At 36.2% G+C, this 16294-nt stretch overlaps 1 protein-coding gene across 1 annotated transcript in view; it reads right to left on the bottom strand.

Moving 5' to 3' along the window:
• The window catches only part of HDX (highly divergent homeobox), a 129265-nt gene that overhangs the window by 79808 nt on the left and 33163 nt on the right, over positions 1–16294 (bottom strand). Inside the window, exon 3 of the mRNA XM_057719049.1 lies at positions 2350–2403. Within this exon, the coding sequence (XP_057575032.1) occupies positions 2350–2403 (54 nt within the window). The remainder of the gene's footprint in view (positions 1–2349; positions 2404–16294) is intronic.

Genomic DNA, 16294 nt, shown 5'->3' with positions numbered 1-16294 from the left:
TACACAGGTTCACAATGTGCCAGACATTGTGCTTGATCTTAGGGATACAATGGTGAGAAAAAACAGATGTTTTCCTTGGTCTCATGGAGCTAATGATCTAGATTTAACAGGAAGAGAGGTATTCATGAAATAACTACATAATCAAATATAAAATGCCATTGTGACAAACGCCCATGTTGGTCACTTTCTAGCTTCTTCTGGAAGCACACTTTATCCACACAATGAAATATAACCATTGCCTTTGAAAATTCTCTCACCCACTTTTAAGGAAAATTTTACCCATGTCCTTCAGTCAAACCCACTAAGAATAAACCACTAGTTAAATACGTTGTGTTTATTACTTGTTGCAGCAAAGGAGAACACATACCATGGAGAACCATGACATGTCTTGGTAAGAAGATGTTAGGAATAAATTATCAGAGGATTTGGGCTTTTGTTGGGTGATTTAGGGGAGGGTATAAGGAAGTGAGCGTTTGCTCTAGATTGGATGCTGTGAGAAAGTGGGGGCAATTCTATGATAGGGTATATTGCATGTGGCATTGCAGCCTTGATTTTAGCTGTTGAGACAAAATTGTGAAGTAGCCTTGTTTTGTTTCATTTTTTGGTCTCTGAGTAATCTTGTTTGAGATTGTACTCTGAAATTGAACAATGTGTTCAACAAGAGAACAAAATAGACCGACTATGAGTGTCTGGCCAGCATGTAATAATATTGTGGCCTAGCTCTGAACATCAGTTCAATTTTGGATGACAGTGGCTGTTTTTTTTTTTCTGTCTCACTAGTATATACTTTGACATCATCATGCACACTGTATTTAACATTGTACAAGGGTGAGTCAAAAATTATCCGCACTCCGGTTATATTAAAACTTCTGTTGGTCGCACTGTCTTATCAGCGTTTTCTGCTCAAGGCTACTGTCTCCCCAGTCATTGCTGTTCAGGTGTGAATGTGTTACATCAGTTCATTTGTAACTGTGGTGAGAGCAAAAATGGATGCCTCACTTGTGATGTGCACAAAAGAAGAGCAGTGTGCAATGATTCATTTTTTGTGGTCTGCAGGTGTACCCGGTGCCATTATTTATCAAGACTTTGTGCGCACTATGGAGAAAGTGTTTTGTCATGAAGAAGTGTGTATGAATGGATAGAGAAGTTCAAGGAAGGTCGCACAAGTGTTAGCCATCAAGAAGGAACCAGGCACCTGTCCACATCCACGGCTGATGACAACACTGAGCGTACACTTGAAATGATTCTGTTTTCTGGTATTCTCAAGGGCCAGTATTGGAACAGTATTAGGAAAAAGGTTCCCCAATCAACAGTGCTCATTACATTGAGATGCTTAGTGAAGAACCGAAGCCTAAACTTTGGATTAAATGTAGAAGACTGCTATCCAAGGGCATTGTGATCTTGCATGACAATGCACGTCCGCACACTTCTGCCTACACTGTTGACACTAAAAACTTTGTTTTGAGGTGTTAAAGCATCCTCTCTGTAGTCCTGATCTTGCTGCACCGGACTTTCACCTGTTTGGTTCCCTGAAAGCAGCCCTACGAGGACGAATATTCACTTCTGATGAAGAAGTGAACACAGCTGTGCATTCCTGGCTCACAGCTAAGCCTAAAACATTTCTTAATGAGGGAATATGAAAGCTTGTTGACAGATGGACAAAGTGTACTGGAAAACGAGGAGATTATGTCAAAAAATGATGTTTTTGTCTTTTCTAAAGGTTAATTAAAATAAATTCTACAGCCAGAGTGCAGATAATTTTTGACTCACCCTCATAGTTTTCCTTCGAAGGAAAAGTTACATCAAAATTTCCTGCATGTTAAAATGCAGATTTATGGGTCCTACACAGACCAACTGAATAAGATTCTTCGGGAAAATACAATTTTAATGAAATTCTGTTATATTAATATTATAAGAATCATAACAGTTTTAGCAGAAAGCCAGAAAATAATATTGTTAAAATATTAGTCATCACTTCTAAATACTGAAGTACACAAGTAATAAATAGTAATGTAAATTATTTAACTTTAAGATATTTATATCAATCATGATTCAATTCTCTGATCAAATTAACTGGGATTATTAGATGTAGAAAAATTATGATATTTTATGAAATACTTTTAAATGTTTTTTTAAAACTGCAAAAACCTGCTCAAAGACTATACAATGTGCTATACTACTGCATTTTATTTAAGGTTACCTTTTTAGTATATGCAAATATGAGATTAATTAACTTACTGAGGTTCAGTTTTGCCAACTTTACAAATATCATGACAATTTTCTCAATGGCATTCTTACTGACGAGACAGGGGGAAACCCATTTGCTGCTTTAAATGAAAGATTACTTACTGCTCTTTTTCTAGAACACCCTGTAATCCAAGGCACAGTAAGGTTTCCTGAAATCTGTGGAAACAACAAATGGAATCTCAGTAAGGTATGCATTGACACTACTTGGAATGCTGATCAACACCAAAGAATTCATACAAGATGTCAAGATAGGTCTGCATTCAGAGCATATCTCCCATGTGGACAATGCTGTTACCTTATTGAAAGCAAGAGATTTAAAAGGCCTTCCTTTGTGGGAAAGTTCAAGAAGTAATGCAGTTCTTCTGAAAATTCAAGAAAATTTTGAGGACACTGTTCTGGCCTGCAAGTATGGTTTGCAAATCTATGGACAATAAAATTATTATAATAAAAATACAGTGCTCTGTGGAATAAATGTTACAATAATTAAATTAACTATATTAGCTCTCTAGATTTATTCATCTTACATAACTGCAAGTCCCTTTTTAAGTAGAAACTACTAAGGTGAATAGCTAGTAACACCTTATTACATCAGCATTGGCTCTTAAGGAGATAGATGCTACTCTCATAGGATTCTGTGGAGTGTTTACAGAGACCAAGGTGTTTCTGTGAGCTATGGCTCAGGTTAGCCTGGACTTAACCATACCTTTTCCTGGGACACACAAGGATTGTGGAGTACTCCAAACTCTCCACTTGCCCTATCCTTCTCTCCCAAACATATGCTTCCCAACAGACTGACAAGTCAAATCAGTCTTGCTAAATGGTAGTGGTGGCGGGAATGTGGTGTTCAGTCAAACATTTATTGGTTTTGATAAATTATATTCAGTGATGGTCCATGAATTTGTATTATGCTTACTGATAAGAAGTGATGATCAAACAGTCAAGGTAAATAGTAAAGTAATATCCTCAGTTATTAAAATTTCAGGTAAATGATTACTGTCCCTGGCCACCAGACCTGCCATTTCACTTTGAGTTCAAAATACATCAATATGCCAAGGACAGGCTAAAGACGATATAAACCCCCAAATAATACTTGTAAGGAAAATTTTTTTTCTCACGTTAAAAATCCCATTACAGTAAAATGGCAATTAACTAGAATGCTTGAGGGTCATGAGAAGGTGTGAATAATTGATTTTTTAAAATGGTGAACTGAGAGTGAAAACAAAATTTCTACAGAAAAATTCTTTAAAAGGTACACTTTCATGTCCTCTCACTAATACTTGGTATATGATACAATGTTTGCAAAGTAAATTGATTGCTAGTCTCAATGAAGGAAGTAAATCTGCTAAAATAATCACATAATGTACTCTTGAAAAAATACAGATATCCAACTATTTTGGAATATGTGTGCACATACTTCCATCTGTGAGGATATTTTAAAACTGAATATGTAAAATTGCTAGAGAAAATACATTAAACAAAATGAATTTCAACCCCCCATAAACTAGTAACTGCTAAAAAGTTAATATGAAACAATAAAAATGATACATATACTAAACATGGTAACTGAATTCCTTTAAACATGGACCTTATACGTTTTAAGAGTATAAAATGTGGTTTCTTTATTAAGTCAATTGTATGTAACCAAGAAAATGGAAAATTCCTATAAGCACCTTAACATTCAAATATTATAAATTCCATGTGATTTGGGAAGAGATGATTTCATTTTTTTGTTTTATAATTCTGTGGCACCAGTTACATGATACTCATGCTATATTCAACTACCCTCTATTATTTACTTCAAATCTATTCTTCAGTTCCTTATGTTTCTGCTAAAACTCAGGAATGGTCAAGCATAGTAGCTAAATTTGTAGGCTTTTTTGAATCATAGTACTGTATAAATGCATCCCTCAAATTTGGAAAGTTTTCTTTGGTGCGATAGTGATGTCAAGGTTTCTCCCTCACCAGAAGCTATAAAAACAGTATTTCAAATAAGTCAGGTAATATACTTCTCATTTAAGTGATATTTAAGTTCCAACACATTTTCAATACCCTGGTTTGTAAAATTGCAAAATAAATCTGCAAGACAAGACTGATTTAACAAATATATTAGAGCTTACATATCCAAATGAGTACTGTGTGTTTCAAAGTAAAAAACTTAGGAAGCTATAAAGTCATTACAATGATATTGCTATTATTGAAAGCACTTTGGGAACTTTTCTTGTGGAATTGTTAGTTCATGACTCACCCAGATATTCTATCTCATTCACATTGCCTCTATTTTAACTGAAAATATAGCAGTTTAGATTGAAAAATCCATATTATTCACTAAACCTGGCTCAGAATGAATTCTGTTTTCCAAAATCAAATTTTCCCTCAAATGATGAAGATTTTTTCACCACTGAAAGCATTTAAAAGAATCCCACAGGTCTTTAAAGCAATTGTAAAAGAACTTCAAAAACTTTTTGACAAATTGAAAGTTATTGAAATAAGTATAGGTAACTTTCCAAGGTAACTAATTTGAATTCTGTTCAAATATTTATCAGGCATCTCAGTACTAGGTGCTGTTTTAGGTGCTACAGGAAATAAAAAGATGGGTAAAACATAATTTCCTGGAGGGCAAGAACTATGATCTTAGAGGGAAAGATAAAACAGGTACATGAATGACTGTAATACAAAGAAAAATATGATAAGTGCCACAAGGGAGATACAATAAACGAAGTGCAATAGGAGTTCAAGATATGGAAAAATTACATCAACTTGAGGATTTATATCTCAGCTGAACCTTAAAAGATGAGCAGAATTTTGATACAAATAAAAAAAAAAATTCTAGGGGGAAAGAATGGCATGAACACTGTGGAATAAAAGGATAGGGTGTGTTTGGGAATGGTCAATTCAGCTAGAACTAGAAAGGAAGTTAGGGTCACTTTGTGGAGACCATGAATGCCAAGGTACATTTATTTCTAATTCCAAAGAAAATTGGGAGTGATTGAAAGTTTTAAAGCAGATGAGTTGTATGGTCAGAATTGTACTTTTATATATTAGGATGATTAATGTGACTAAATGTGTATAGTGAATTGAATAAGTATGGAAACTTTTATAATAATTTAGGCAAGAGATAATCCAGGCTTGGAACTAGATTAGAGGAGGTAAGAATTGAGAAGAGAAATATAAAACACATTTCTAAAGAAAGGTCTTGTGCATGAGAAAGAAGATAACTGGACAGTCTGGAGATTACTGGAATAGTCTTTTATGGCCATCATAAAACTGCCTCCACAAATGGCTGGCCTGCTCAAACCAATGGAGAGTTGGAAAGTCACAACTTTGAACGTGAATGCAAGGAAGTGCCTAGTGTTGGAAATCTGCTTCTCTTGGCTAAGAGTGGGTATACTAAAGCATGTAACACACTAATTTGAATGTAAACTGGAGTTACATCATATGGATAGTTAAGATTTATGAATCCAACTATAACACACTTACCTTTCTCATGGAAAATTATACTTAAAATACATACCATATATCAGAATATTAATTATACATAATATATATACATTATTATACATAGTTATACATTCACAGGAAAGCATGCATATAGTTACTTTTATGGATGCTTTAAGGAATTTTTAAAGGAATTTTTACTGTATTTCATTTTATACAATTTAGACCCTACATAAGACTCTGTTATAAAATTTCTGCTAGACTATGAGATTCCTAAGGGCAAGGTATCATGTTTAAAACAATTTAGTCTATTATTTTTATATAGTCACACACAGAATATACACAGAAAAGCATTTATTTGATTTCAAAAATCTTTCTGTTGGAAAGACCATTCTACACATATGATAGCTATTATATTTTTAAAAATTCAGAGCAGTTCATGGGTTTAACAAAGCTCCTATCTGAAATAAACTATATTTTATATAAGCCAGGAAAACTAAGCATATTATTAATTAGCAAGTGCTTAAAGAGAATTTGATTATCTGAAACACTCAGACAATAACCATGTCTCTCAGCAAAGTTCAGCAGTAAGCAATTCATAAATTAATGTTTTAGCTTTCAATCAGTTGTTTTGGGATCAGTTGAGCATTAAAACCAATCAAACATTCTGCTTTAATCAGCAGGGCTTCCTAGATGTTTTTCAATTATGAGGTATAGAGCACAGACACTGCTGGGTATGTGATAGGCAATCAATAAATATATGCTGATTGATTGATTGAATTAACTTGTGCCTTTATTATTCACTAGCTTCACTTGCCAAAATTCAACAAAGGCCAAGTGTGGAAATATACAAGAGACAATTATATAGGGTAGGCAGTTGCAAGGAAGGGAGTAAGTTGTTTCTGGTTGAGAACAATGTGTTCTGGAGCAAAGAAGAAAAGAAGTATTGACTTATTTTAAAATATTTTCCCCTCTTCTCTCTACCAAGTCTAGAAAAGCTGTCAGAAACTAAATAATCTTTACAATTAAAATTTTAATATCACAATTTTTGGCTAAGCAACTAACACCATTTTTTAAGCATATGGATTTGTCTTATATTAAGTCATATGAAATTAGTGTTTAGAAAAGTTTACTAGCCTGACAAATTCTTGCAATTGACAACCAAGATGCTATTTGTTTTGTTTCTACATAATTTTAGTCTTTAAAATTTCACAAACCATAAGAGATTAAGATCAAGAAAACTGGAATTCTGAGACATTTCAACTGAATTATAAAACATACTCACACATGACAGAACAAAACTGATTTCACTATACTGATTCTAGAGATACTGGCTGTTAAAAATAATGGAAGGATATAAGTAAAATAATATAAATTGACACACAGAATGATTATGTTCTGATGCCAAGGACCTGGGGAGTATACAATTACAAATATGGGTCCCCTGAAATTATGCTCTTAAAAATATTTTAAAATATTATCTTAATTCTACTCATGTAAAAAAATTGAGAAATGTTAGCTTTAAGTTCTACATATATTTATACAATGGAAATTAAATGTTTTATTACATGTACCTTCAGAGATCAGTTCCTTAAAAAACAGCAAAAGATTTATAGCTCTTATCAAGCTACAATCCTTGCTGGGCTGGACTAGCATTTTCAACATGAATCATGGTTTCATATATTTGCTTTGCACATGGATCCTTGTTGAACTAAAAGACAGGCATTTAAAAGAAATCAAATACCCTGGTTATTTGTTGTGCTAACACTATCTGTACTAATACTTTTATTCTGTAATTTAAAAAAACAAGCAGCAGAGATATCAGCAAGATGAAGGACTAAGCAGATCTAGAGTCTCATCGCTTTGCCCCAGAAACATTAAATTTACAACTAGGGATTGACAAGAATAACATCATGGTAGATCTAGAAATTAGTCAAAGATTCTACAGCAACCAAGCAAAAAAAAAAAAAAAATCAAGAAAAAGTCACATTAAAGAAAAGTAGGACATTTCATGATGTTTTAAAAAATGTCACACTCTCTTCCTCATGTAGCATGGCATGGATCAGCGAAAGTGTTGACCTGGTCACCAGTCCCCTTATGTGAACTAAAAAGATCAGAGTAGACTGAATTTACAACATTCTAACCTGGCTTTGGGCTGCTTGAGAGGTTTATCTCTTTAGCTCCTAACTTGGAGCTCACATAGCCAATAGTGGCATGGCTCAGATCTCAGGCTAAAGGAAGTGGCAGGAAGCATCAGGCAAGACTCAAAGAAATGGCAAGAAGACTACAGACCCACATACACCTGGAGAAAGAGATTACTGATTGATGAATATACTGGACCATTTGAGGGTCTAGCATAAGCAAGAATGAGACTCTTTGGGAAATAAATGTATTTATTTTTACATACAGAGTAGTTACATACAGAGGGGAATCAGTACAAAGCATGCACACAGGACCAGGGGAGACACATGTCCAGGAAAGGCCTACAGAGTCCTTAAGCCTTTATACCACTCTAATTAGTGAAGGTCTTCAACTGTGCAGATCCAGACTGCAAAGACTGGGAGAGGTGGTTGTTTATTCAAATGTCCAATTTTAAAAAATCACAAAATATACAAAGAAATAGGAAAACATCAGCCATTCAAAAGAACAAAATAAATGTCTAGGAAATGTCCCTGAGGAAACATGAACATTGGATTTACTAGACAAATACTTTAAAACAATTATCTTAAATATGCTCAAAAAACTAAAGAAAAACATAAAGAAATAAAAGAAATAAGGGTGACATATGCACAAAATGAGAACATTAGCAAAGAGATAGAGATTATAAAAAGAATCAAACAGAAATTTTGGAGCTGAAAATACTATAACTGAACTGAAAAATTCACTGAAGGAGTTCAACAGAAGATAAAAGAGGTAGAAGAAAGGATCAGTGAACTTGAAAAGAGGTCATTTGATATTATGAAGTTTGAGGAGTAAAAAAGGGAGAATAATTCTTACCAATAAAAAGGTGAACTGGGCCTAAGAGACTAATGGAACATCAACAAGCAGACCAATATATGAATTATAGAAGTCCCAGAAGGAAGAGAGAAGGGCAAAGAGACAGAGCAATGATTTGAATAAATACCTGAAAATGTCCCAAATTTGAGAAAAGTCACTGATATACAAACCCAAGAAATTAAAAAAACTCCAAGTGAGATAAATACAAAGAATTCCACACAGAGACACATTATAATCAAGATGTCAAAAGACAAAGACAAAGACAAGGAAAGAATACTGGAAGCAACATAATTGACTCATCACACACAGGGGATTCTAAATGAGATTATCAGCGGATTTCATCACAGAAAGCTTACAGGTAAGAAGGAAGTTGGATGGTATATGTAAAGTGGTAAAAGAAAAAAAACATCAACTGAGAATTATATATCTAGGAAACTGTCCTTCAAAAATGAAGGAGAAATTAAGACATTTCCAGATAAATGTAAGTTGAGTGAGTTTATTACCACTAAGTCTGCTTTGCAAGAAATGCTGAAGGGAGAGCTTTCAAACTGAAATGAAAGGACACTAGACATTAAATTGAAGCCATAAGAGATTACAAATTTCCCCAGTAAAGGTAAATACATGGACAAATATAAAAATCAGTATTATTATAACATTTGCTTTGTAACTCCACTTTTCATTTTTCTACAGGAATTTAAAGACAAAGGCATAAAATAATTATAAATCTCTGTTAACGGGTACACAATACATAAAAATGTAAGTTGTAATATCAGCAAAGTAGTAAGACAGAGCTGTAAAAGATTAAAGTTTTTGTACACAATTGAAGTTAAGTTACTACCAATTTAAAACAGATTGTTATAACTTTAAGACACTATATGTCACCCCAATGGTAACCACAAAGAAAATATGTATAGAATATGTACAGAAGGAAATGAGAAATGAAACAAAAAGAGTTACTATAAAAAAGACAGTTAAATGGGAAGGAAGGTAGTAATGGAGGAAATGAGGGACAAAAACATAAGGCATTCAGAAAATAAGTAACATAATGGCAATAGGAAGTCCTTCAGTATTAGTAATCACTTTAAATGTAATTGGAGTGACTTTCCCAATTAAAAGACATAGATTAGAAGAATGGATAAAAAAACAGGATCCAGGGCTTCCTAGGTGGCACAGTGGTTAAGAATCCGCCTGCCAGTGTAGGGGACACAGGTTCGATCCCTGCTCCAGGAAGATCCCACATGCTGTGGAGCAACTAAGCTTGTGCACCACAACTATTGAGCCTGCGCTTTAGAGCTCATGAGCCACAACTATTGAGCCCATGTGCTGCAACTACTGAAGCCCATGTGCCTAGAGCCCGAGCTCTGCAACAAGAGAAGCCATGGCAATGAGGAGCCTGAGCACCACAACAAAGAGTAGCCCCCACTCACCACAACTAAAGAAAGCCCACACACAGCAAAAAAGACCCAACACAGCCAATAAAATAATTAATAAATAATAAATAATTAAAAAAACAGGATCCAACTATAGGCTGTCTACAACAGATGCACTGTAGATCTAAGAAACCTTACCTTACACCATACACAAAATTAGCTAAAATGGGACAAAGGCCTAAACATAAAAGCTAAAACTATAAACATTTTAGAAGAAAATATAACAGAACAGCTTCATGATGCTAGATTAGGCAATGATTTCTAAGATATCATACCAAAAGCATAAGAACAAAATAAATACTAAATAAATTGAACTAGATCAAAATTTAAAACCTTTTGGCATCAAAAGGATACTATCAGTAGAATGAAAAGGCAACCCATGAAATGGCAGAAAATATTTGTAAATCACATATCTAATAAGGGGTTAATATACAGAATATTTTAAAACCCCCTACAATCTACAACAATACACAAGCAATCTGGTTTAAAAGAGGCAAGGGAAGATCAAGCTAAAGGAAATAATGGAGTAGGGAGGAAATGAAAACTATTAGAGGAGAAAAAAATCCAAAAGAGAATGGAAGAGAGGAGTCAAGATGGTGGGACAGGAGGATGCAGAATTTGTCACTCCTCACAAGTTCATCAAAAACACATCTACAAATGGAACAATTCCCATACGGCTCCTGCTGAACAGTAGCAGTAGACTTCAGACACCTAAAAGAACAAGAGAAAGAAGAAAAAAAGGAAAGAAAACAGGAATCAAAAAAGAGACCAGCAATCCTGGGGGGAAGCTGAAGGTGAGGAGAGATCTCCACATTAAAAACGACTACCTCACAGAGGGGAAATCAGCTAGGACCAAAAAGGAACTTCAGGGGATCAAAGGAGAATGCAGTGGATGGTCTGTGGAAGGAAGGACAGAGTAAGAACCACACACATGATCTACACCAGAGCGCTGCACATTCCAGCCTGAATTGTGAGTCGCCTGTTGCGAAGGGGAACTAGGTGCTGGAAAGAGGAGTTTGAAGTACAGTCCCAGGGAGAGGGCAGCTCTTGGCTGTGAAAAGACAGCCTGAAGGGACAGGAGCAAAGGGTGCCATGAGTGGGAAAATCTGTGGAAAAAGCCTGACACCATAGCACGATGTCACTGTTGAGTGGCATGCAAGGGGCAGAGCTGCCATTATAAACCCCTTCCCCAGCCACCGGCTTCTTCAGCCTTTGAAGGCACTGGGAGGGGCTCCCACATGAGCAGGCCTACCCACCCCTCAGGCTCAGGCTGGGGTTGCCTCTGCCTGCATAGGCTCTGGGGGCCTGAGCACCTCCCACCCAAAACCTCCTTGGGAATCAGCCCTGGACACCTCTGCTTGGGATGAGAGTCCACTGAAGCTGGCAGGGTTGGAGGGCTAAAGTGTAGGGTTAGAACAGACACAGGGAGGGAAACACAGTTGGCTGTGCAGATACAATAGAAGAGACAGGAGTGAGGGGATGCACGTCTGGGAATGACCCTAGAGGAAGTATGGTCTGCCTGGAAAGCCAGTTGCCATTGTTGAGAGAAGGACAGTGCTCCTATACATCAGCTCCTGCCCCTGCAGGTACTGGGAGTACCAAAGTGTGCTCCAAGCAGTTGCTGCTTTTGCTCTCTCACACCTGGGCAAAGTTCAGATGCCTGAGGGTGCACACAGGCAGAGGGGGGTTAAAACCCAAACTGAGCCTGAAGGGCAGTGCAGGTAAGGAATAGAAACACAAATCTTTCTATGTAGCAGCACAAGCTGTGAATTAAATCCCCCAAATCTGCTGGGTAAGTACTGCATTTCAACATCTAAGACCAGTCTAGCCTTTGTAGCACTGGACTTTGTGGGCAAATACACACTGGAAAAAGGCTAGATCAGAGTCTGAGCTGGCCCCACAGTGTCCACAGCAGGCCCAGAGACCTACCTAGAGGTATTGGAAGGCCTCCTGGGGAGGTGGGCCAAGGAAAATATTCTTATTACTATTCTTTGTTGGTTTGTTTTGTTTTGTTCAGTTGTTGGTATTGTTGCTTTTATTATTTTTTATTCTCTACTTTTATATTTTTATTTATCTTATGTTATTTTCTTATTATATATAAAGTTTATATTTTTATATATTTCCTTTACTTTTTTGTGCTCTGTGGCCGTTGTTTTGTTTTTGTTCCTCATTTTATGTATATTTTTTTCTTTTTTCTTTTTTCAATTGTTTTTGGGTGTGTATTCTATGTTTTATTTGCTTTTTTGTTGTTGTTGATGATGTTGTTTGCTTGTCCCCACTTCTGTTTTATTTTTCATTCTTTTTATTAGTATAACCCTAACTGACTGTTCTCCTATTAGAATTCTCTTGTTTGGTTGTCTGTTCTCTTGTTGTTTTTTCTTTTCTGTGCATGCGTGTGTGTGTGTGTGAGTGTGTGTTGTGTGTTGCTATTGCTGCTGTTTGTTGGCTGCTGTTCTTGCTATTTGCCCTGAGCTTTTTGTTTTGTTTTGTTTTTCTTTTTTCTTTTCTCTATTTTTTATTAGGCCACACTGTGCAGCTTGCAAGCTCGTGGTTCCCTGACCAGGGGTCAGGCCTGGGCCTCCAGGGTGGGAACATAGAGTCCAGGAGGCTGGAACACCAGATAATTCCTGGGCCTAGGGAATATTAATTGGCATCAGCATTCCTGAAGATATCCATATGAACACCAAGACCTGGCCCCACACAACAGCATGCAAGCTCCAATGTTAAACACCTCACACCAAACAACCAGCAAGACAGGAACACAGCACCACCCATCATTAGACAGGCTGCCTAAAGTTGTACTAAGCTCACAGGCACCTCAAAACACACCACCTGACGCAGCCCCCCCCCATCAGAGGGAAAAGACTCAACTCTACTCAACAGAGCATAGGCACCAGGTCCTCCCACCAGAAAGCCTGCACAAGCCCCTGGACCAAACTCACTCAGCAGGGGGCAGTCAACAGAAACAAGAGGAACTATGACCCTGCAGCCTGTAGAAAGAAGACCATAAGCACCGTAGGTTAGACAAAATGAAATGACAGAGAAATACGCTGCAAACAAAGGAACACGGTAAAATCCCACAAGGCCAAATAAATGAAGAGGAAATAGGCAAGCTATCTGAAAAAGAATTCAGAGTAATGATAATAAAGATGATCCAAGATCTAGGAAATAGAAGGGAGAAAATACAAGAGACGTTTAATAAGGACTTAGAACTAAAGAAAAATCAGTGATGATGAACAATAATAACTGAAATGGAAAATGCACAAGAAGAAATCAACAGCAGAATAACTGAGGAAGAAGAACGAATAAGTGAATGAAACAGAGACTGGTGGAAATAACTGCCAAGGAACAAATAAAGAAAAAAGAATGAAAAGAATTAAGGACAGTTTCAGAGGCCTCTGGTACAATATCAAATGCACCAAAATTCAAATTATAGGGGTCCCAGAAGAAGAAGAGAAAGGAAAAGAGCCTGAGAAAATATTTGAAGAGATTATAGTCAAAAACTTCCCTAACATGGGAAAAGAAACAGTCAATCAAGTCTAAGAAGTGCAGAGAGTTACATACAGGATAAACCCAAGGAGAAACATGCCCAGACACATATTAATCAAACTAACAAAAATTAACTACAAGGACAAAATATTAAAAGCAGCAAGGGAAAAGCAACAAGTAAGATACAAAGGACTCCCCATAAGGTTATCAGCAGATTTTTCAGCAGAAATCGCTCAAGCCAGAAGTGAATGGCAGGACATATTTAAAGTGATGAAAGGGAGAAACCTACAACCAAGATTACTCTACTCAGTGAGGATCTCATTCAGAATCAACAGAGAATTCAAAAGCTTTACAGACAAACAAAAGCTAACAGAAATCAGCATCACCAAACCAGCTTTACAACAAAGGCTAAAGGAAATTCTCTAGGTGGGAAACACAAGTGGAGAAAAAGACATACAAAGCAAACCCAAAACAACTAAGAAACGTGCAATAGGAACATACATATTGATAATTACCTTAAATGTAAATGGATTAAATGCTCCAACCAAAAGACACAGCTTGGTTGAATGGATACAAAAACAAGACCCTTATATATGTTGTCTACAAGAAACCCACTTCAGACCTAGGGACACGTAGAGACTGAAAGTGAGAAGGTGGCAAAATATATTCCATGCAAATGGAAATCAAAAGAAAGCTGGAGTAGCAATATCATAGCAGACAAGATAGGCTCTAAAATGAAGACCATTACAAGAGACAAGGAAGGACACTACATAATGATCAAAAGGTCAAACCAAGAAGAATATTAAACAATTGTAAATATCTATGCACCCAACATAGGAGCACTGCAATACATAAGGCAAATGCTAACAGCAATAAAAGGATAAATCAACAGTGACACAATAATAATAGGGGACTTTAACACCCCACTGACACCAACGGACAGATCATCCAAACAGAAAATAAATAAGGAAACACAAGCTTTAAGTGACATGATAGACCAAATAGACTTAACTAATATTTATAGGACATTTTGCCTGAAGGTGAAAGAATACACTTTCTTCTCAAGTGCTCACAGAACATTCTCCAGGATAGATATTCTCCAGGATAGATCACATCATGGGTCACAAATCAAGCCTTGGTAAATTTAGGAAAGTTGAAATCATACCAAGCATCTTTTCTGAACACAATGCTATGAGATTAGAAATCAATTACAGGAAAAAAAAACTGTAAGAAATAGAAACACATGGAGGCTAAACAATCACCACTAAATAATGAAGATATCGCTGAAGAAATTAAAGAGGAAATAAAAAAAAATACCTAGAAACAAATGACAACAAAAACACTATGACCCAAAAGCTATGGGATGCAACAAAAGGACCTCTAAGAGGGAAGTTTATACCAATAAATCCTACCTCAAGAAACAAGAAAAATCTCAAATAAACAACCTAACCTCATACCTAAAGCTATTAGAGAAAGAAGAATAAAAAAACCTAAACTTCGTAGAAGGAAAGAAATCATAAAGATCAGAGCAGAAATAAATGAAATAGAAATGAAGAAAACAGTAGCAAAGGTCAATAAAACTAAAAGGTGGTTCTTTGAGAAGATAACCAAAATTGATAAACCTTTAGCCAAACTCATTAAAATAAAAGGGAGAGGGGATTCCTAGGTGGTGCAGTGGTTAAGAATCCACCTGCCAATGCAGGGGACATGGGTTCAAGCCCTGCTCCAGGAAGATCCCACATGCTGTGGAGCAACTAAGCCCGTGTGCCACAACTATCAAGCCTGCACTTTAGAGCCCGTGAGCCACAACTATTGAGCCTATGTGCTGCAACTACTGAAGCCCATGCACCTGGAGTCCGTGCTCCATAACAAGAGAAGCCATGGCAATGAGGAGCCTGTGCACCACAATAAAGAGTAGCCCCCACTCACCACAACTAAAGAAAGCCCACGCACAGCCAAAAAAGATCCAATATGGCCAATAAAATAAATAAATAAATAAATAAATAAATAAATAAATTTTTTTTAAAAAAGGGAGAGGACTCAAATCAGTAAAATTAGAAATGAAAAAGAAGTCAAAACTGACACCACAGAAATACAAAGGGCCACAAGAGAGTACTACAAGCAACTACATGCCAATAAAATGGACAACCTGGATGAAATGGACAAATTCTTAGAAAAGTACAACTTTCCAAGTCTGAACCAAGAAGAAATAGAAAATATGAAATAGCAATCACAACTAACGAAATTGAAACTATGATTAAAAATCTTCAAATAAACAAAAGTCCAGTTCCAGATAGCTTAACAGGTGAATTCTATCAAACATTTAGAGAAGAGCTAACACCTATCCTTCTCAAAATCTTCCAAAATAGAGCAGAAGGAGGAACACTTCCAAACTCATTCTACAAGGCTGCCATCACACTGATACCAAAACCAGGAAAAGACGTCACAAAAAAAGAACATTATAGGCAACCATCAATGAATACAGATGCAAAACTCCTCAACAAAAAACTAGCAAACAGAATCCAACAACACATTAAAAGGACCATATATCATGATCAAATGGGATTTATTTCAGGGATGCAATTATTCTTCAGTATATGCAAGTGAATCGTGATACACCATATTGATAAGCAAAGAATAAAAACCATATGATCATCTCGATGTAGAAAAAGGTTTTCACAAAATTCAACACCCAT

This window comes from Hippopotamus amphibius, chromosome X (genome assembly GCF_030028045.1).
Source record: "Hippopotamus amphibius kiboko isolate mHipAmp2 chromosome X, mHipAmp2.hap2, whole genome shotgun sequence".
NCBI classification, from domain to species: domain Eukaryota; kingdom Metazoa; phylum Chordata; class Mammalia; order Artiodactyla; family Hippopotamidae; genus Hippopotamus; species Hippopotamus amphibius.
The sequence above is the reverse complement of the archived record's forward strand: the minus strand, read 5'-3'. Positions and strand labels throughout refer to the sequence as shown.